This window comes from Leptonychotes weddellii, chromosome 2, assembly GCF_054177405.1.
Source record: "Leptonychotes weddellii isolate Sample4059 chromosome 2, ASM5417740v2, whole genome shotgun sequence".
Classification (NCBI taxonomy): domain Eukaryota; kingdom Metazoa; phylum Chordata; class Mammalia; order Carnivora; family Phocidae; genus Leptonychotes; species Leptonychotes weddellii.
Window position 1 is genome coordinate 159,178,802 of NC_138370.1, and position 23,530 is coordinate 159,202,331.

Sequence of the window (23,530 nt, forward strand, 5' to 3'; positions counted from 1 at the left end):
CATAAAAAGCACATAAGAAACAATGGATATCAATTGGAAATCACTTTAACTTAGAACTATTACACAATTTTTTTCAAACCAATTTGGAGAATTTTTTCAAACCAATTTGGAGAATTTCAAATGATGAATTTTCAAAAATGATTCTTTAAAACACTCTTCCCTGATTTAAATTTTCATAAATTAAAAGGCAAAGTGGCTTACAAGGACTTTGAGATTGGGCAGCCCTAGCTAGGCGTCCTGGTAGCTGTACTGAGCTTGGGCTCTGAGCCTAGCTTCTCCATCTGTAAAACGGGAATAAACCTACCTTACAGGTAACAATTAGTTATGAAATACATAAGGTATCCAGAGCAGATCCTGGAACCTAATAGGCAATGCATAAATAAATGACAAAAGTGCTGACAATTTCACTTGCAATGATTGGAGAATAGTGGGAGAAAATTAAAAAAACAAAGCCTTTTATTCTGGACTAGTTTCTTGCTTAGGCATGGGCACTCATCTTCTTAACACATTCTTATAGACAAAAACAAACATTTAAAATCTTTCCCTTCTCTGTCTTCCTGGCTTCCAACCTATACATTCTTTCTGTATGACTAATCTGAATTCCTAGAACCACCAAGTTTATAGCTACTGAAAACCTGAAAATCCAGTCATTCTTGATTCTTACATCTCTCCCAACGTATGTATTTAGCCAGTCGCCAAAATCTACCTTTGATAGTTGCTCTTCCTTCCTCCCCCCCTTACCTTCCTTCCTCCTTCCAACAGGTATTTATTGAACACATACTACATGGCAGGCACTGTTCAAAATATATTGTATGTCACGTGGTAAATGCAATGGAAAAAAATAATGCAGACATGAAGGATGATGCACGCACACATGCACATGTCTACAATGGGAGAAGTTTAAGTTTGCTACTTAAATTAGGACCTAAAAGTGGTCAGGAAATGAGCCTCGGGTAATAAGGCTTTTTGGCAGAACAGCTCCTGGGAGCACATAGGTAAGCCCGGAGTTTAAGGCAGAGGTCCAGAAAATGGGGAGTTGTCATTACATGGATGATATAAAGCTGTGAGAACAGATGAGATCACCAAAGGCAAAGAGAGAAAGAAAAAAGAGGTCTGAGGACTTATCCCTGGGGTATTCCAGGATAAGACAGGGAGAGGAGGAAAAACCAGGTGAATGAGAATGCCAGCTAGTAAGACAGAAGGAAACCAAGAAGCACAATATCCCAGAAGATAAGTGAAAGTAAGTGAAAAAAGAGAAGAAGACAAGGAGAGGGGATGATTAACCAGATGAGAAGTGGGAACTAACTGGACTCAGCAATACGAAGTCACTTGTGACTTTAGTGGAACAGTTGGGCAAAAAAAGTAATAAAGAAGGATTCAAGAGAGAATAGGAGGATAGAAATTGAAAACAGTCTCTACAGATTTTTTTTAAAGACTTTGTTTGAGAGAGAGCATGAGCAAAGGCTCCTTGCGTATGACCTGAACCGAAGGCAGACTCATACCTGACTGAGCCACTCAGGCGCCCCAATATCTATGGATTTTTTAAAAGAAGTTTTGCTGAATAAAGGAACAGAGGAATGGTGCTGTAGCTGGAAGGAACAGCGATCAAGAAAGATTCTTGTTTCGGGGTGCCTGGGTAGCTCAGTCAGTTAAGCGTCTGACTTCGTTGGGCTCAGGTCATGGGCTCAGGTCATGATCCCAGGGTGGCATTGGCCTCCCTGCTCAGTGGGGAGTCTGCTTCTCCCTCCCCCTCCGCCCCTCCCCCCAGCTCGTGCTCTCGCTCTCTCAAATAAATAAATAAATCTCTAAAAAAAAAGACTTTTATTTCATTTTATTTTGCTTTGTTTTTTGGATGAGAGGAATAACAGCATATTTGTGTACTGAGAGGAGAGATCCAATAGATATGGGAAAATTGACAATAGAAAAACTAACAATTGCACTGCTTTTGAGTACCAAAGTGACATGCGTTTTAGCATCCAAATGTAGAGACTGATTTTATCATAGATCAAAGCAGGGACAGTTTATCCATAATAAGAGGAAAGGAAAGCGGAGTATATGGCTACAGCACAGGTGGGTGCAGTGCATGTGGTGGTGGGAGTATGTGGGGTTCTCTTCTCAGAGCTTTGACTTTTTTCAGAAACAGGACTCAAAGCCATTATCTGAAAGAGAAGAGGCGGAGGTCTGAAGAAGACAGGAGGTGCGCAAAGTCATCAAGGAGAACAGATGAATGACTGAACTGGGGAAATGAAGTAGAATTTCTGGGCAGAAATAACTCTTTTGAGGTCATGAATGTAAAGCATACTCAGGTCATGAACTCTTAGTGGTCATGAATGTAAAGCACAGCTAGTTATCATGGTTGCATCTTTTTCTCCAGCCACATACAAAAGCATACTGCTGCCACAGAATTGGTAGAGAATTGTATTTAACCAGGGTTAAGGTTTTGTCTGGTAATTACTATTAGAAAGTGGGAGGAAGGCAAGGGAGTTGAACACGTATTCAAGAGGAAGTGATTATAATGACTGATCATGGTACTGACATTTCTTTGTTTTCTCTTGTCTATTCACACAGACCTTGCTCTCTAGCAGGTGTCCATTAACGTGTTATAACCTGAACCACTGGAGCTGTTCATTGCCATGCTAAGCTAATCTCTCCTTACCAGTCACTGTATGCATGTGGTTCATGTGCATTTTTGTTTTTCCCATTCTCCTCCTAATTCCTTGCCTTTAAGAACCAGACATTTCTTACAACATCTCTGTTCTGAAGTCACCACTAAACTGTACTACTCCTAGAATTTATGTCTACTTTAACTGTATTTGCATGGCACATTACATAGACTTATATCAGAACATTTATCAAATTATAACTATGCATTTGCCTTTCCCCTCATTTTCCACTAAAACATGAGTTTGATAAAATCCTCTTATGTGGCACCTAACACGGTGCCTGTATCAGAACACACTCAATATAATGTGACATGGATACATGAATAAATGATATTTGATTGCCCCTCGGCCTTTCTTAAACTCCATTTAATGGCATTAAAATATCTGTAAGTATGGCATACTCTAATATGTTAGTAGTGTTGAGTATATGCTAGATAAGCCAAGCATAGGATAAAAGATTTGTCACACAACAGAGTGAGTAAATCCCCATGTCTTCCCTGAATTCTTCCTTATGAATATTTTATACACTTTGGACCACAAGTTAACTTTTATAGGTTGTCATGATGTACTAGAACCCCAAAATGATTAAATTACCCAATTTACTTCTGTGGAATGAGGAGCATCTTCTGTTTGAACACATTTTAAAACTGACAATTTAACATTTTAAACATCACAAAGTATTTTTAAGAATTTCATGCAAAATAAAAACTAACTAAACTTTGGAATACTAAAAAGTTGGACTATCACTCAAAGCACTATTTGTATAACATTCAGTGTTGTTGCCTATAAAATTTAGGTAACTAACATGAGACACTCGGGAGCAGTGCCTGGTGTATCCTTGTAACACAGGCCCAGATTTCCCTTAAAGAGGGATTACTAGACGTCTTCTCATCAATCTATGGACATAGCAATGTCACATGCCATCTAACTTTGTAGTCTAGTCACAAAACTCAATAAATGGGTTAGGACCCAGGGCATGGCCAGAAACATTAAATTTACTCCATTATCATCAACAATTTCCTCACACAGCAGTTGTGTAGCTAGGCAGTTCTGCCAAAGGAAAGCCTATAATTAATGATTAAAAAAATAATAATAAAACAAACTATGTCTTCTCTCTCTCTCACACACACACATAAATGCACATATATAAATAATTTTTCCCAGAGAAAAATCAGAATTCAATTTCTGATAATAGAATATTGTTTTCAATACATACTATTACATATATTTTTACTACATAAAATGGACTTCTCTCTTCTTTAGTCAGACTAATTGTAAAATAAATCATTAAAAGGTGTGATCATGGAAAGTGTTTCCTTAATAACTATCTGCATAATTCCCAAAGACAAAGCTTATGTATTATAATTATCCTTTTCTTTATTTTATAGGGATAAAGATCTGCATTAAAGCTTATTTAGTATTATTACTGAAGTACTAAAAGTAGCAAAGCCCATGAGATCTAGCTAAAAAAAAAATACAGTTGGGACTGAAATATTGATAAGAATGGAAAATAAAGGTTAAAGCACACTCCTACAGTATTACTGTCTGTGATATGAATTAATATCCAGTGCTTTACATAAACACCTTAAAACAACTTCAAAGCATTTTTCATGTTGTTTTGTCTCCTTAGCTAGAATGTAAGCCCATCAAAGGTAATATAATTTACATATAATATAGAGATCAATAAAGATCAATAAATATTTACTGATGATTACTCTGCTTTTCTCAGAGATATATCCATTGTTCATAAATAATTCTGTTTGTCAGACTTAGTCACTTGTAAGTTTTCCAAGTTTATGTGGGGGAGGCAAAAATGAATATCTATCTATATCCCCCCTTAGCCATAGGGAATGTTCCAAGACGTCCAGTAGATGCCTGAAACCACAGATAGTACAGAACCCTATATATATATATATAATTATGCTTTTTCCTACATATACATACCTATGATAAAGTTTAATTTATAAATTAGGCACAATAAGAGATTAAGAACAATAATAATAAAGAAGAACAACTATAACAATACTTTGTAATATAAAATAAGTGGATATAGTCTGTCTCTCACAAAATGTCTTGTACTGTACTCAACTTTCTTCTTTTTGTGAGGATGTGAGATAATGAAATGCCTACGTGATGAGATGAAGTGAAGGGAATGATGTAGGCATGTGATGCAGCCTTAGGCTACTATTGACCTTCAGACTATACACCAGAAGGAGGATCATCTGCTTCTGGACCATGGTTGACTATGGGTAACTGAAACCATGGAAAACAAAACTATGGATAAGCAGGTACCATTGTACCTTCAAGGGTTAATTCTGGAACCTATTTCAAGAAATTGTTACCACTCTCATTTCAAACAATACCCTTACTGATTCTGTTCGCTGGAGGAGGCAGATTTGTTACCTGGCAAGTCCCTTTTACCACCACTAAAAAGCTTTTGTAACTGTAATTTGAAATTGACAATCCTCTTCTCTCCAGTCACCAAAGGGGATGAAATTGTCAACTTTACGCTTTCTCTTTACACTTTACCCACACACTGAAGTAGAATAGTCAACATGCTATAAATCATGTCATTACTGATCTTTAGTTGATATTATAATATATATATTCATATATTTAGTGTTTCATGTTCAGGATTGAAATAATTAGCACAGGAAGGACCAAAAAAATTTAACAAGTTAGTTAAAGTTTTTGCCAAGCAGTAGATATTTAGTTTGTTTGGTTTCATTTGTTTTATAACTGTAATACTGAGCAACATTAACTAATCTGTTTCCCTTAGGACTGAGTTCACAAAAAGGATCTATCACATCTAGACCTAAACTCGACTTAAGGAAATCTTGAACCCTGTACAATGACAGCCAATAATTCCTAAAATTAAGCCTTTAGATAAAAGAAGAAAGCTTCCTTCTCAACAATGAAAAAAAAAAAAACACCTCATCAATGAAAAAGATTAGCATTTTCATTCAGTATCTATAGCATGGTAAGCACTAGGATTAACAATGAGGACCAAAATACTATGGAATTTATATGGGAGAGACAATCATAAAATAATCAAATAAGTCATAATAAGAGCTATAAATAAAAGGTATGAAAAGTATTACATACTACTTTAAAAGCACATTTCAGATGGCCAAGACCTGGTTGTGTGTGTTTGTGTGGGGGAAATAGGGTGTAGGTCAGGGAAGGTATACATCAGGAAGTGATATTTTAGCTGAGAGCTGAGGGAAAAATAGGATTTACTTGGGGAAGACACGAGGGTAACAGTCTTTCACATCAAAGGAACTGTAGGTCTGATGGCCCTGAGGTAGAAAGGAACACAGGGAACTTGAGGAGTGAAACAATCAGTGGTTGGAACACACCGGGCCGGACAGTCAGGACAGGTAAGCAATGTGGCTGGGAAGGTGAGCCAGGCATGTAGGGTCTTGGAGGCCCCATGAAGGATTTTGGTCTTTTTGGTTTTAATCACACAAGTGGCATGGATCGACTGGTGTTTTTAAAAGAACATTCTGGGCAATCAGATAAGAAAAAGAAGTAAAAGACATCTGAATAGGCAGAAAAAAAACCACCCAAATTGTCTTTATTGATAGATGATACTGAGACAGGGAAACTGAAGGGACCCCAAGAGAAAAAAAAAATTTTTTTTCCCCTTTGCTTCTGTTCTTGCTAGGACCTGCACCCCTGCCCTACGCATGCCTTAATGTATGTCCTCCTCATAAGGGACGAAGATTTAATGATTTCTTTGGAGCCTTCCAGCACGACAGATACCATCTAAGGAATGACCAGGTGAGGCCATCATGTGCATATTCCAGACCACTGTCACTGAGCACCTTGACACTAAAACCTTCTGGCTCTAGGGAATAAGTGACTATGACGGACACCTAGACCCTGTCCTTGTTTTGACCAGTTCCTGGATGCCTGAGAAGACACGTGTACCAAACCACAATGTCAATAAAAACCCAGACCCCAAGCACAGGCTCTCTTGTTTCCTTTCTGAGGCTCCCAGACACTCTATCTGATCTGCTCACTCTCTACTCTTCCAATAAACTCTTCTTTTGCCTCCTGCTGGCTCGAGTTTGATTTCCATCCCGTGTGCAGCCAAGGACCCTCTTGGCTGGTCCTGTGGGACGCCTTCTGGGTCCTCAGACCCAGCTTGCCTGCATCATCTTGGCGACCAAAGGGACCCACAGAGGAACACTGGTATCCCCAGATTGAGTCTGCGAAGCACAACTTGGCTTTCAGGAACTGGTAAGTTCCTCCTCTGGGAAACAGAGCTGGTTTAATGCTGATGTAATTTTTGTCTCTGTGCTTCTCTGTTTTCTTCCTCCATTCTCCAGGGAGGAAGAGAAACTGGGAAAACTGGTCTGTGAACCTGCTCTTCTTACTCCCCATTCTCTCTGTGCTCTGAAACTCTTTTTACTCTGGCTTCCAGACAACTTCAAGGCTGTTAGTTGTCATGAGAGACTGAGTCACTCAGCTCCGAAGAAAAGGGACACTTGTTCCTTCCCGCTGAAAGGTGTTCTGAGGCAACTAAGGACCAAGGGAAGTATCAGAGATGATTTGAGACAGGTGTGGTCCCATAGAAAAACTTCCCCCCAACCATGGTAATTAATTTTTGGCTTACCCAGGGATGCACACAGAAGGACTGATCATCCAGTGCTGTGAGCCCCCATGGTGGTTTTAGACTGCCACTGGGACAAACAGACAGATAAGTGGGGAAGATAGGCCCCCTGGTTCTCCCCATAAGTAGCACATTCGATCTACCACATGCTTTCCCTAGAATAGAGTCTGCACTTCTCTCTCTCTCTCTTTTCCACTGCCAAGTGGCTGTCTCCTCACGGCAATTCTGGGACATTGGAATAATGCTGGGGATTGGTGGCCAATCTTGTCGAGGACCAAAACTCTTAGAATAAAGAGTGGTCCTGGTGCCCCCAGTTGCAATGGGTTTTTGGCGTATAGGGATGAGACACATGGCATCTTGTTAGATGAGGGAGAAATGTGGCAAGTTGGAATCTTTTGCACCCTTTTGCTCACTATGCCAGACCCTATCACTCCTCTACACCTATTTCTACCCCTCTGAATTTTCACCTTTTTGGCCCTTTAAACTGTTCACCCAGTCATTGAGGAATTATATTGTCTGACCATAGTATTCAGCATTAGCAGGCTTCCCTATCCTTAAGAGATTATCTTTCCTTTTGGTTTCTAGGAAACTCCATGACTTTGATCTGATTCATTTGGCCGGGGCCACTGTAGCCAATGACTCTCTCCTCTGCCTTAGATCTCTTGCATTCTGAACAATATCATCCTAGAATCTTTGCCCCAATCTGACTCCTTGCTTATGGTCCTAAATGGGGGCAAGAGTGAGCATTCCCACGGGTTCCTGTTTGTTTGTTATATAATTAGGCACAATTTATGCTGGAGAAGTTGAAAAAGAAGAAGCTAATATTCTATTGTAATGAGGCCTGGCCCCACTATCACTTGGGGAACCAAGAAACCTGGCCTGCAAATGGGAGTTTGAATTACAATACCATTTTACAGCTTGATTTATATTGTAAGATGGAAGGGAAATGGAATGAAGTGCCTTCTGTGTTACCCTTTAGGGCCCTATATCAGGACCCCAAAGGACAATGTAAAGTTTGCGTGGCCTGAGTTCCTAAATCAGGGAGGCACTTACATCCTGGAACTGATTTGATGTTTGATCTGACTTGGGGGAAACCTACAGATCTTACTGTTTCATTGCTGCACTGTAGAGGAGGGAACGAGACCATGCATAGTTAAGCCAGTTAATTCGATAAAGTAAGGGAAGAAACTCAAAGAAAGGGTGAAAACCCAGCTCTCTTTGGAGGGTCTCTGATTGAGGCTTTCCAGAAGTATACCAGTACAGACCCCAATTCTCCAGAAGGGCCGTCACTGTTGGCTGTGCATTTTATCCTGCAATCTGCAGCAGGTGTCAGGGGAAAATGACAGAAGGCAACTGGTGGGCCCTGAACTCCTATGAACCAATTGTTGGATATGGCTTTTGCTGTTTTTAATAATAGAGACAGGGCAGAGAAGATGGACATGTTTGTCCAAAATAAATGCCATGCCCCACTTTTGGCCACAGCAATGGGGAACTCACCACTCCAGGATCCCCATGTGTAGAAACCTACAAGGCTAGACTCTGGCAAAGCCTGGCTCACAAAAGGCTGGGGGTCCCAATCAATGTGCCTTCAGTAAGACGGACAGCCACTGGAAAAAGGATTGTCCCCACCTCAGAAGGAAGGTGGGTCCAGCCCCAAAAGCTTTGCTGGCCAAAGTTACAGAGGCCTGAAGGGGCCCGAGCTCTCCCTATGGCTCCTCCTGGACATCTCAACATAACCAAGAGCCTCAGGCGATCTCTGATGGGGCAAGTAAGGATACTGAATTTGCATTGGACACAGGAGCCACTTACTCTGTCCTGACTCAGCCTCATGGGCTTCTATCCCAGCACTCTTGTACAGTTACTGGAATAGATGGACGGGCACAGGTGAGACAACTGACTTGTCCAGTAGCTTGTGACATGGGCTGTCTCTTGCTTTCACACAGCTTTCTCCTGTTACCTGAATGCCCTACTCCCTTACTGGGAGCAACTTACTTGCTAAGCCATAAACATAGGACTGACAGACCCAAATGTAGAGAAAACAAAGTTTATAATGGTAATGGGCCTAGACATGCAAGTGGCAAATAATATTTATGTGCCAGACAGTATACCGTCCCATATTACAATCAGAATAATGCCCAATGTATGGGAAACAGAGGTTCCTGGGAGAGCCAATAATATTTCCTCCATTGTTATCTCCCTAAGACCACGGGTAGAATATTCTTGGAAAAGACCAGAGACCCAAGAAGGTATTCAGCCTCTAATTAAGAAGTTTTTGAAATATGGATTATTAACCCCTTGTAAGTGACCCTGCAATATCCCCATTCTACCAGTGAACAGCCAAACGGGGAGTACTGCTTTATCCGGGATTTGAGCGCAATGAATGAGGCAGTGATCCCTATTCATCCCACAGTCCCTAACCCTTATGCCATAATGACACAAGTGCCTCCAGATGCAAACTGGTTTATGGTGTTAGACTTAAAGGATGCTTTCTTCTGCATACCGGAACACCCTGACTCCCCATATCCTTTTGCTTTTGAATGGACTGACCCTGATACTTGTGAGATCCCCCAGCTGACCAGGACGGTGCTGTCTCAGGGATTCAGAGACAGCCCATATTTGTTTGGGAATGCTTTAAAAATGGAAGGGGGGGGTTTACAACAGATTAATGGAACTTTACTTCAATATGTGGGTGATATATTGATTGCCAGCCCTACAAAAGAAGATTCTGATGAAAATACAACCCTCACCCTTAACTTTTTAGGACAATGGAGATACAGAGTATCTCCGCAGAAAACCCAGACTTCTAAGGAGAAGGTTCAATACCTGGGCTATGTCCTCACTCCAGAGGCACGGACACTGGCCCAGGACAGAATATCATCCACACTGAATATTTTAGTACCACAAACAACAAGGCAGTTGAGACCCTTCTTAAGCACGCTAGGCTTTTGTTGCATTTGGATTCCAGGGTTTAGCCTTATGGCCAAACTCTTTTATAAAGCATTACAAGGAAGTGATTTAGAACCCCTGGAATGGAATGATGATTGCCACCAAGACTTCAAAGGTATGAAAGAAAAACTGAGGACTGCTCCTGTCTTGGGGCTCCCAAACCTGGAAAAAATCCTTCACCTCATATGTCTGAGAAAGGACAGGAATAGCCTTGTGTGTCCGAACTCAAAAACTCAAACCTGTTCCTAGCCCAGTAGCTTCTTTCTCCAAACAATTAGATCTGGTAGCAGAAGGATGGCCAGGATGTTTACCAGCAGTGTTGTGACTACCCACCTAGTTGGAGTAGCTAGCATATTTACTCTAGGAAAACATCTGGATGTCATGATCCCACATCAAGTCCAAGGGGTTTTAGAAGTCAAAGGGCACGAATGCTTAACAGGAGAGAGATTACTGAGCTATCAAGCCCTCCTCCTTGATACCCCTGATGTAACTAACCCTTCAGGTGTGTGGAGGCTTAAACCCAGCTCCTCTATTACCTGATGAAGGCAAGCAGGAGCTTCTAATCCACTCCTGTGTGGACACTGAAAAATAAGTGTATTCAAGGAGGTCCGATTTAAAGGACAAACCTTTGCCCAATCCAGAGGCCGAATGGTTTACAGATGGAAGTAGCTTTATGCATGAGGGAACCAGAAAAATCGGATATGCTATTGTCAGCCTACAGGAGGTAACTGAGGCACAAGCTTTCCCTCCCCATACTTCAGCACAAAGGGCAGAACTAATTGCTTTAGCCTGAGCACTACAACTAGGTAAAGGGTTAAAGTTAAATATATATCCTGATTCTAAATATGGCTTCTTAATATTTCATGCCCATGCAGCCATCTGGAAAGGGGTACTATCAAATTCAAAAAGCTCCCCTATGAAACATAAAGGGAAAATTTTAACATTATTAGAGGCTGTACAGCTTCCTTGGGAGGAGCCAGTTGTACATTGTAAAGGACACCAAAGAGACCAAACAATAAGGAGTAAAGGAAACGATTTTGCGGATAGAATAGCAAAAGGGACAGCAAGGAAGAAAGAGCTTGCTATACAGGTTTTAGCTTCCAGAAGGTCCTCTGCAAGAAAGAAGCCCAAACTATACTCCCTCTGAGGCTCAATGGGCCTTACAAAAGGGATCTGAAATCGATTGGGATGGTATATATTAAATAACAAATATGTACTCCCCAAGGCATTGCAATGGAAAATAACTGAGCCTTCTTCTGCCACTCCTGGGGCTGCTTGTGTGCTCGCTCGGTGTGGACCTGGCACCTCTTTGGTGAAGCGGCAGCTGAGGAGACTCCAGTGCTCGCCATGGCTGAGGAAAAGCCCAAGGAAGAAGTCACGACTGAGAACAACAATCATATTCATTTGAAGGTGGCGGGGCAGGATGGTTCTCTGGTGTACTTTAAGATTAAGAGGCATACACTACTTAGTAAACTGATGAAAGCCTACTGTGAACGACAGGGTCTGTCCATGACGCAGGTCAGGTTCCGATTTGACGGGCACCCGATCAAGGAAACAGACACGCCGGCGCTGCTGGAGATGCAGGATGAAGATATAATTGATGTGTTCCAGCAGCAGACAGGAGGCGTCTACTAGAAAGGGAACTCGCTACTTTACTCCAGGACTCTGTTCCTCCAGATCAAGAAGACATTCTCAGGTAGAAAACCACAATCTGGTCCCACCACACCCTGACTACTGCAGTATAGTTTTCTCTGTTCTTTCATTTTCCCCTCCCCCCTTCCCTTGTCTTTCATTTTCCCCTCCCCCATTCCCTTGGTGGACATAAAGTAACTATATATGTGCACAAGCACAATTGCCCTTTTTTTTTTTTAACTAAATGGCCAATGGTATGTTTTGATTGACATCAAATGGAGATGGGATAGGGGAAAATACTGGTTCTGTGAGAATATCCCCTCTTTCCATTTGTGGCATGCTCAGTCAGCTCTTACCTTTATATTCCAGCAAGTTGTTTTGCTTTCACGGTTTAACAAAAAAAGAACAACATAAAAATCTTTGCATACCTTGTTTGACTGGAGAATTTTAATGTTCTTCATTTATCATTGTACCAAGGACAATTTTATAACTTTTTTGTATGTAGCCGTTACATGTAAGATGATCTGTCTTTAAGTGGGGATAAATTACTCTAAAAGAAATGAATCCTAGATTGTTTTCCTTTCAAGTGTCTTGTTGTTTAAATAAACTTCTTGTTTAAAATGAAAAAAAAAAAGAAAATAATTAAGCAAATACATGACTCCACTCACTTTGGTAGAGACACTATGGAAAATCTATTGCCCCAAGTATTCAGAGGAAAGAATCTAGCCAAAACTCTAAGAGAAGTTACCAGGGCATGTGAGATTTGTGTCAGAAATGACCCAGGGTCCCATCCTATGCCTCCCCTCTTAATTAAGCCAGTTCAATATAGAGGTACTTACCATGGGGAAGACTGGCCAACTGACTTCACTCAAATGCCACCCTCTCTGGGATAGAAGTATCTGCTGGTTTATGTGGATACATTGACAGGGTAGGTAGAGGCCTTCCCTATTAGAACAGACAGGGCTTTAGAGGTTTCTAAGATCTTATTAAAGGAAGTCATACCTAGGTTTGGACTTCTCTGGAGTCTGCAAAGTGATAATGGACCCTCTTTCGCTGCTAAAATAACACAATTATCAGGGACCCTAGGGATCTGCTATCAACTTCATCTCTCATGGAGGCCTCAATCTTCAGGAAAAGTGGACAAAATGAACCACATCTTTAAACGAACTTTGGCAAAACTCTGTCGAGAAACTCATGAAACACGGTATAAGCTGTTGCTGATTGCTTTACTCAGAATAAGAGTAGCTCCAAAGGGGAGTCTTAAATTGAACCCCTTTGAAATGACATATGGAAAATATGACCTTTTCTCACTGCAACTTTATGGTTTGCTGAGGAAACCAATCAAATTTTAAAATATATTCCTAGTCTGGGTAAAGCACTAGTCTCTCCAAAAGTATGGAAATAAAGTACTTCCAAACCCCACTGAAGACAAGCAGTCTGTGCCAATGCCACCAGGGAGCAAGAGACCATTAAAAACACGGAAAAGGGGGTCACCAGAAGATCAGCTTGAACCAAGGTGGGAAAGGGCCCTATCAGCTTTTACTCAGCACCCCCACAGCAGTAAGACTTAAAGGTCTCTTGAGCTGGGTTCACTTGTCCAGAATCAAACCTATCTCTCCTGAGTCTCTGCAGGAGCCAACTTTGATACCACCTCCAAGGGAAGAAGGGGACACATATGCCTGCGAGCCTGTCAACGAATTAAACCTATCTTTTCAAGAAAATACCTGCTACAGTGTCTACCTGGAGCTCCCAGCATCCACCCATGCCTGCGAACCTGAGGAAAAGACTAAAGTTGCTGCTCTGAAGGACCAATAAGTAAGGCTCGATGGCGCTTTTAAAATCTTTCACTTTTCTAAATTTGCTCTTTACTTACCTATCTCTAGGACAAGCTACTGGCCCCAATTTATTTTTGCAATGGGCTCAACACTACGCTGACAGTTTACAGAAAAGTTCCTGCTGGATTTGTGGCCTCCTCCCTTTATCCAGCACCTCAGGCCTCCCGTGGTGGGTTTCTCCTTTACAAGGCACAGACTGGCATTACTTACACCAATATGTAAAAGATATGGTTTTCCAGCCAAATACAAGCATATATAGGGACATCTCTATCACTAACGGCAATGTTTCTTGTTGGCCTATGGTAAATATTACCTGGAATTCTCCAGGCCATAAAAGACCTTTTTCCTACCCCCAGACTGCCAAAATCATGACTGAATATGCCAACTCTAAGACTGAAAATAAGAAAGCATTGTGGGGAACAACTAAGCCTAATAATATGAGATATACCGAGGATGGTTATTTTCAAGTATGGGATGAATTTATGTGGCTTACTCCTACCATAGGCCAATTAAACCAGAAAGCTCTTTTATGTTGGGAGCAAAGAAATCATACCTATGATGCCTGGCCTAATAGCACCCGTGAATTAGGATGGCTCTCCCGAGGAGCTTGTACCCATATCATTGTTTTACAATCAACTGACTGGTTTGCTACTGATTGGATAAGACGACCAGGCATCAGATGGTTAGCACCCAATGGAACTCAGTGGCTATGTGGCACAAATTTGTGGCCTTGGCTACCCCCTGGATGGATAGGGCGTTGTACCCTGGGTTTTCCCTGGATACAAGGGAGATTGCGTAAAAAATTATCTATGCCTGCAAATTATCCCCATCTACTCCATCGCTGGACACGGTCAGTCTTCCACTGGTATGATCACCTGTTAGGTATTTTCCTGCCCCAACTGGGAATAGAAGACATAATCTGGCACATAGAGGCCCTCACAAACTATACCAAACACGCCCTTAATGATACTATGCATGCACTCAGCCTGTTAAATTCTGAAGTTGCATTAATGAGAAAGGCTGTATTACAAAATAGGATGGCCTTAGACATAATAACAGCAGCTCAAGGAGGAACCTGTGCTATCATTAAGACTGAATGTTGTGTATATATCCCAGATAACTCAGCTAATGTATCTAAACTTTTATCAGACATGCACAACCAAATTGAAGCAATGTCTGACTCCTCTAGTTCCCTCAATGATTGGATTTATTCCTGGTTTAGTGGAAATGGATGGTCTTGGTGGAAAAAACTTCTTTTACTAGTAGTAGCAATAGTTCTGCTAGGGCTTTTTCTTTGCTGTGGGAGCTATTGTTGTTGCATGTTCTGCATAAATATGTCCGAAAAATTATCAGAACGGATATTCTCTAGGAGGCGTTCTATTTTAACGATGAGGCCTCATGAACATCTTTGACAATCTACAAGTAGGGGCCCTTCATTTAATTGGGATTTTTATGCATTCCAATAGGCAGGGTCTACAATCCCTTTCAGCCTGAAGAAGCTACAGAAGATGAGACCTTCGCCCTTCAACACCCCTTAAGAATATGAGAATGAAAATCCCATAGCAGGGAATGAGACAGGGAAATCGAAGGGGACCCCATGAGAAAAAAAAAAAAAAGGTTTGGCTGTTTTTTTTCCCCGTTTGTTTCTTTTTCTGGCTTCTATTCTTGCTAGGACCTGCACCCCTGCCCTACACATACCTTAATGTATGTCCTCCTCATAAGGGATGAGGAGTTAATGATTTCTTTGGAGTCTTCTAGCACAACAGATACCATCTAAGGAATGACCAGGTGAGGCCATTATGTGCACATTATAGACCACTGTCACTAAACACCTTGATGCCAAGACCCCCGGGCTCCAGGGAATAAGTGACTTATGATGGACACCTGGACCCTGTCTTCATTTTGATCGGTTCCTGGATGCCTGAGAAGACACATGCACCAGACCACAATCATCAATAAAAACCTCAGACCCCAAGCAAAGACTCCCTCTTTTCCTTTCTGAGTCACCCAGATACTCCATCTGTATCTGCTCTCTATACCTTCAATAAACTCTGCTTTCACCTCCTGCTGGCTCATGTTTGACTTCCATCCTGTGTGAAGCCAATGACCCTCTAGGCTGGTCCAGTGGGACCCCCTCTGAGTCCTCAGACCCGACCCACCTGCATCAATATGAACTTATATACATAAAAATCCTAAAGACCCCACCAAAAAGCTGCTAGAACTAACTAATCAACCAATTCAGTAAAGTTGCAGGATGTAAAACCAACATCAGAAAACAGTTGCATTTCTTTTTTTTTTAAAGATTTATTTGAGAGACAGAGAGAGAGCATGAGAGAGTGGCAGAGGGAGGGGGAAAAGCAGACTCCCCGCTGAGCAGGGAGCCCAACACAGGGCTCAATCCCAGGACCCTGAGATCATGACCTGAGCTGAAGGCAGACACTTAACCGACTGAGCCACCCAGGCGCCCAACAGTTGCATTTCTATACATTAATAACAAAACAGCTTAAAAAAAAACACCCAATAATTCCATCTTACAATAACATCCAAAAGAGTAAGATACTAAGGAATAAATTTACCCAAGGAGGTGAACGATCTACACTGATAAGTATAAGACTTTGATGAAAGAAATTGAAGAAGACACAAATGGAAAAAAATCTCCGTGTTCATGGATCAGAAGAAATAACATTGTTGAAATGTCGATATTACCAAAAGCCATCTACAGATTCAATGCAATCCCTATCAAAATTCCAATGGCATTTTTCACAGAAACAGAAAAACCGATCCTAAAACTTGTATAAACACATGAAGGACCCTGAATAGCTACAGCAGTCTTGAGAAAGAACAACAAAGTGGAGGCATTACACTTCCTGATTTCAAAGTACACTTCAAAGCTACGGTAATCAAAACCTTATGGTACTGGCATAAAAACAGACACAAGAGATCAATGGAACAGAATCAAGAGCACAGAAATAAACCCCTGCATATACAGTCAACTCATATTTGACAAGGGAGCCAGGAATACTCAATGCAGAAAGGATAGTACGTCAATAAATGGTGCAGGGAAAACAGGATATTCACATACAGAAGAATGGAATTAGACCCCTATTTCACATCGCTCACAAAAGTAAACTTAAAATGGATTAAAGACTTAAATTCAAGACCTGATCCATAAAACTCCTAGAAGAAAACATCAAGAAAATTTCCTTGACATTGGTCTTGGCAGTGATTTCTTGGATATGATGCCAAAAGCACAAGGAACAAAAGCAAAAATAAATGAGACTCCATCAAACATGAGTCTGCTTATTTGTTTGCTGACTTGGTTGAAATATTTTACAGAGGTTCCTTTCTTTCACAGTGTGAAGCCTCTGATGTGTGTCAGAGGATGCAGCCTTGCGGGTACAGTCACTCCTCAATGACACAAGTTTTAGCAGGGCTCTCTGTAATCATCTCTCTCTCTGACCTCTCTGCTAAGCTTTCTGCACCCCCCCCCGCCCCCTTTTCACAACCAGACGTTCGGCTCCACTAACTGCCAGGTGATTGCTCTACTGTTTTCAACAACATTCTCAGGTATAAATTGTACCACAGTCGGATACAATCAAATTTTGAATCCTTCACAGAGGTCATTTTTGAGGCCAGTCTTTGAAATTTGTTACTACCCAGGCAAGGCTCTTCCCAGCTGTCTCCTTCTCTGGTCTCTCTGGTAAACTAGGTGGCTTGTAGTTTTAGCTCGTTACTCTCATGAAGCTAATGGTCTCCTCTTAATTGCCTATCATTAAAATCTCCATTGTTTTAGAGAAGCCCATTAAACTTGAACTTCCCACATTCCATTTAAAGTCAGTTCTTTGTGGACAGCTTCACTGGTCGCTTTTCTTATGTCCCTGGACAAAATCTCTGAGTCACTGCTCTGGAGCTAGGAGTAGGACTATGGCCCACTTCTGATTTCTGAGGACATTGGTTGGGGACAGTAAACTTTTGGTGTTCTCAGCTTGCCTCCCCCAGTGAGGAACTGCCACCCTATGAGCAAACTGGGGTGAGGGAAGTGGGGCCCCAGTATTCTCAGCCTATTGAGAGCAGGTAGAGCATTTGGGGCAGAGGCCTACCCTATGAGTGGAGGGCAGGTGGAAGAAGGGAGCTTCTGACTTGGCAGCAATATTCTGGAATTTAGCATCTGCAACAAAGAGCTAAAGGATATGAGAAATACTGGCTACCTACACCTTCTACAGAGCTAGTGTAGCCCTTGACTGGAAGTTAAAGGGAAAGGGAACCCCATCTTCTTGGTCACACTCAGATGAACTGAAGCTTCTGTCTTGTTGATATCGGGGTGAGGGGAAGGAGAGAGTGTGTCTTGGCTCAAGTGCCACAGACTGTTCTTACTGGGGATTTAGTAGCTTCTCTTGAATAATTTTTTTTTTTTTTTCTGATTTGATGTATGACCTTAGGACCATTTTCAGATACTTAAAATATTTTTGTTTTTAAAATAATTTTTCACCAGTTTTTTGCTGGGGATGGTTCCATGCTACCATTCCAAAAGTGCTAATATCCACTCAATTTTCTTAAGTTTAGAGGTCATCAGTAAAATAACATTAATATATAAATGAAATGTTAACTTTACCCATATATTCAGAATTTTACTGATTACTAACAATTAGACACTGGGGTATATATACTGGTGACATAAGTAAATAAACTTTCAGATTTTTGTATTTTCTAAATTTTAATTAATAACTGACTTTACATTAAAAATGGAATTTTAAATCCTTACTATTTTTTAAAATAAAAAATTAATCACATATGTGAAATCATTAAAATCCTCTTAAATTTGTTTCTAGGGTTATTTCAAATTTAATTTTATCAATAAAGTCTTTGGATTTCAGTGCTTTGAATGAATAATTAAACTTTGAGAGATTCTTTTTTAACTCTTTTTCTTAAACAGATGCATACTACTACCACTATTACCAACAGAAATCTGTTAATCCAAACAACTGGAACTGATTTCTATTTACTCAAGCTGAAATTACTACATGGAAAGTAGATATTTTCACCAGGACATTTATATTGACACTCAAAATAAAATTATTAATATATATGTGTGATCTTTTAAAAAAGAATATCATCTAGGCAATTCTATATAAATTACACATTTTCTATTTATGATAAGATGTTTTAATTTTAGTAGATACAAAAAAGACTTAGGTAAGGACCCAAACATCTACAACATCAGCATATGAGATGATCAAAGAATAATCAAGACACCTCAAACTGATTTCAAAACATTTAATTATTTATTCAATACTTTTAATAGAAAAGTGTCATGTAAAATGCTTTTTCTAAACATCTTGGGATGGCTTAAGTATGTATTTAACACCCAATTTAAGAATCCGTGCCTATACTTCTCCTAGTCATAGCAAATATGACCAAAAGAAACAGTCCAAACACTCATTTGAGAACTCTTATTCTCCCACCCAATTCCACGTAAGAACAAAAGTTAACCTTATTCTAAACTTAGAATATTTGATAAAAAACAAACATGGTTTAGATTTCAGGAGGATTCAGTTAAAGACAGAGGTATCTCCTAAAGTATGATGAATTAGAGCACTTAAAACAAGAACATTATATGTTTTGATTTTTCAACTTACCTGATATAAATAATCTTCAAATACAAAATAATAATCATCATTGCTTGCTGTCAACTTCACATCCTATAATTAAAGGTAGAGAGTACTGAAAAGAACCTAAAGGAATATGTCTATAGTACTACAACATAAATGCATTATTTAGAAATAACACTGTAATGATTTTACTTATGTATGATTAGAAATGTCTCAATTAGATTTCATCACTGCTATAAATTTACTTGACTAATAATATATATACATTACTGGACCTCAAATTGCCCACAACTTTTTAGGTTCTGTTAGTAATTCCTTATTATTTATTTTAATTTTTATCTTCTTTTAATCTAATATTTAAGTGTTTTAAAGTTGGAAAAGCAGATGCAATCATAAGATCCAGAAGAAACCATAGCAAGCTGGCCCCAAATTACTGTTCCAAAATCATCCTCTACTGTTCAAGTTCACATTCTTGCCATTCCCTTGAAATACCAAACATCTTCCACACCATTGTGATTATTCATTTGCAAGTCATTGCATATTACCCCACAAACAACTGTTTATCTTCAAGAAGTCTACAATCTCACCACAGAAATATGGGAACAATTATAAAGAAATATTAAAGAAATCCAAGATAATATTGCTCAATCTACAAATTTCAACCAGGCCGTTGAGTATAGTAGCAATCAAGGGAGGATGAAATGAATTATGGATGATTCTGGAGGTAGTGAATATGTGCTAAGTCTAGAAAAACTTAAAGACACAAATTAAGAGAAAAGAAAGGGGTCAGTCTTCCAAGTCAGAAGACAATATGAGTAGAAGCAGAGATCGTGCATTCTCAATAGAGATGATATTACCTCTAAGGGGGTGAGAATTAGTTCTCCAAGGCCAAAAAATTTCACATATTACAATGGTTTATAGGCCCCCAAATCTTACTCTTTGGTATTTAATTTTTTTATGTTAGAGAAAAATTAATTTTTCTCTTCAGGGAGCTAATAATGAAGAAAAGGTTGAGAAACACTGGTATAAACTGTCAGGTCATAGTAAGTGGTGCAAAACTATAGAAAGTGTGGATACAAGGCAACTTTGTGGGAAAAAAATACAGTCTAGAGAAAACAAAAATTATTGAATAATTTGGCTTAAGGAGGGTTTGGTGATGTTCTAAATTTAGTATTGCCTTGTTCCATCCATTCCTTCAACCACTAACATAATTTTACTTTATTTTCAGTTAAATTAAAAATTAGTCTTTGCCATAGGGAGCTGTAATGAAACTTCAAATAATTTTTTTAAATGCCCATTCTCTCCAAAGCTGACTTCAATAACATTTGGAGTTGCTCCAAAAAGATCAGCGAAGCTCAACACACACAAATCAGGAACAACCAGAGACAGATATCTTCCTAAAAATATTCAAGCTGTGGACTGTCAGGATTGATTCTACTAAAACTTACATTTAATTTTTCAGATACAAACTGTTTACCTCTTCCTTTACTGATACAGACTGAAATTCATCTTGGCAGCAAAGAGAATTCTCATGCTAGCCCTCCCTGACTTTCTGAACTTCCCTTGTGAGTCTTCTTCATTTGAATAGAAAAATGGTTGAAAGGCATGAAAGCTCAAAAGATCTCTTAACGCTAGTGCTAAAATAATCCCCTGAGCACAACTGTTTGACCTCAGTTAACAATAGTACCTGTGATCCAAACCTATGTAAAACTTCTGAGAGAGTCAAGACTTTGATTCCTGTAGTGAATAGTGATTTAAAAAGTATGGTTGTGAAGTTATCTACATTCAAATCTTGACTTTGCTACTTAATATGTGAATTTAACTAATTTCTCTAATCTTTCTTTACTTCAGTTCCCTCATCTGTAAAATGGTAAAACAATAGTACTTCCTATTTTGCTATAACACATGTCAATACATGGCTGGGGGGTAAGGGAACGACATCTGTTATAACATGGAAATTGTGTTGGTTCACATGCAACTTTTCTTTTAATAGGGGTGCCAAAATGGCAAAAGTAGAATTACAACCTTCAGCAAGAAAGGAAAAATGCCTTCAGCTCAGCTGCTGCACAGGCATGAGCCCTTATAATTGCATTTCAAGAAAATTAAAAACAAATGACCATATGAGGAGCTCCCTCTCCAGACAGGCACACCCCTGGCCCACACAACTCCTAGGTTCTTCCTCTTGTGCCCACCTTAACAGCAGCCCCAGGGGCCCAGTGTTACCACTCCCACCGGCATTCTGTTAGCATTTCTACTTCATTATATTTGTACATTTTTAATAGCTCCTGCAGGAGCAGCCTGCCGGCTGTCCAATTCATCTTCCAAACTATCAATAATTGTTTTTGTTCGTGCTCCGGTTACAAAGTTGCAAAAGCTACCCCAACACTATTTTTCCCATAAGCTCTATTATCTTTAATGTATGATTTTACTGAATGTAAGGTTTTTTCCCAGGAAAAAAAAGGTGCATTTATCTATAAATGATACCTAAATGCTGGTATCTGATACTCTTAAGGTAGTTTTCAGGATTAAGGACAATCTATGTGAAGAGTTTGGAACACTGTATGGCACATGGTAGACAGTCATTAAATGCCAGGTGTTGTTGTTATTAACCTTGGTCACGTTCCACCCATAAAAATCTTCAGGTCCTCAACCTGTAATTTTCTCTCTCCCATTTCTGAGGCCTGAAATAATATGCCCTTCTTCTCTATCTTACAAGTCCTAAATTAAAAATCCAAGTCTTTTGAATATCCCAATTATTAATCCAGAATCAGGCATATCCTATATCATGCTTATACTATCTACATCTCAACTCCCAACTCAATATCAGATGCCTGGAGACAAAAACTCAACGTATCCCTATCATAAACCTTGAGATGTGCTTGACCAGATGTCTAAAACTACAAAAAATTAAAAATAAAAATGAATTCAATACAAGAGAATAAGCAAGTAGGCCCTAAAGAATCATGAGATAAATAAGATAAAAATATTAGTCTGATTTTGACTCTCAAAAATATAGTCTGATTTTTCTTTCAGTTGCATTTTTATTCGGTTTGTGTGGAAATGTTTATCATTCTTTTAATCAAAAATGGGAGTATCAGGAAAGAATCATGAGGACAGCTTCAAAGGGAAGGAGGATAATATTGACTGGAGACTACAAATTTTGAAAATGAACCTTACCTTTACAAGTACAAAGATCACTTACAATTATTTTTCAAGGTTAACATGTATTATCATACAAAGCACAGGTCCTGTATGTTAAAGACTCACAATAATTGTTTAACGATATTACTGAAATGAAAAAACTATGTACACCTTCACTTACTTTATAGATTAGACTGTCCACCAAAAGGTCATGCTGTATCACATTGGTCTTAAGCTGCTCATAATATAAGATATCCTAGATTTAAAAGTAAAACAAGCAAACAAAATTAAAGGTCAATCAGATTTATAAAGTCAGCCTCAAATTTTAATAAATAATAATCATTAATACTATCATAAACACCAAGAGGACTTCATTTTATTCACTTCTATATTCTCCATGCCTGGCCAATAGTAGATACTCAATAAACATACCTAATCCCATCACTTAGGATAAGATCTGGGCACCTGGTGGGTATTCAATCAACGTTTGCTAAACTGATTAACCATTATTTAACTTTAATATCAAATACAATAATATTTATTAATTATTAGATGCCAGAAACTGTTTTATTAACCCATACATGGGTTAACTCATTTAATCCCATACCAACAAAATAAAATAGCTCAGTGATTATTATTCCCAATTATATTTGAGAAACAGATCCAGAGAAAAAAGCAACTTGCTGTCGAAGGCCACAAAGGTAGTAAGATTTGATCCCAGGAAACCAGGCCCTAGAACCTATACAAAAACCCAGAAGGTTTTTTGCTTTTCTAATATCTAAATTATTATAAAATAAAAAGGTTAAAGATCCTAAATCATCCCAGCTAGTAAAAGCAATCACATAGTGGCGCGAGCCAAGCTACTCATGCTGTTTGACAAAGTCCAAGGATGGGGGACGATCCTGAAAACAGGAGACTCCACAGCTGGCTCCTGCTATTCTCTCTCATTTTGTTTATGGCAATCTTTATAATTGTGGGAATATTTCTGGGCTGGCTCCTGCTATTCTTTTTCATTTTATTTATGGCAATCTTTATAATTGTGGGAATATTTCTGGGGTTTCATGATAAAGTGACTACTCATCTTAG

At 39.4% G+C, this 23,530-nt stretch overlaps 1 protein-coding gene and 1 pseudogene across 4 annotated transcripts in view; one reads left to right on the forward strand and one right to left on the reverse strand.

Annotated features, from left to right (window-relative positions):
* Positions 1-23,530, reverse strand: part of TBC1D19 (TBC1 domain family member 19) — a 150,484-nt gene that overhangs the window by 42,258 nt on the left and 84,696 nt on the right. For 3 of the 4 annotated variants that reach the window (XM_006739782.3, XM_006739784.3, XM_081812524.1), the window contains 2 exons: positions 22,626-22,700; positions 19,331-19,393 (listed from right to left, as the gene is read on the reverse strand). The exons of the other annotated variant lie outside the window; for it this stretch is intronic. In XM_006739782.3, the coding sequence (XP_006739845.1) occupies positions 19,331-19,393; positions 22,626-22,700 (138 nt within the window). The remainder of the gene's footprint in view (positions 1-19,330; positions 19,394-22,625; positions 22,701-23,530) is intronic. 4 annotated transcript variants of the gene reach the window in all.
* Positions 11,440-12,457, forward strand: LOC102737595 (small ubiquitin-related modifier 2 pseudogene; annotated as a pseudogene).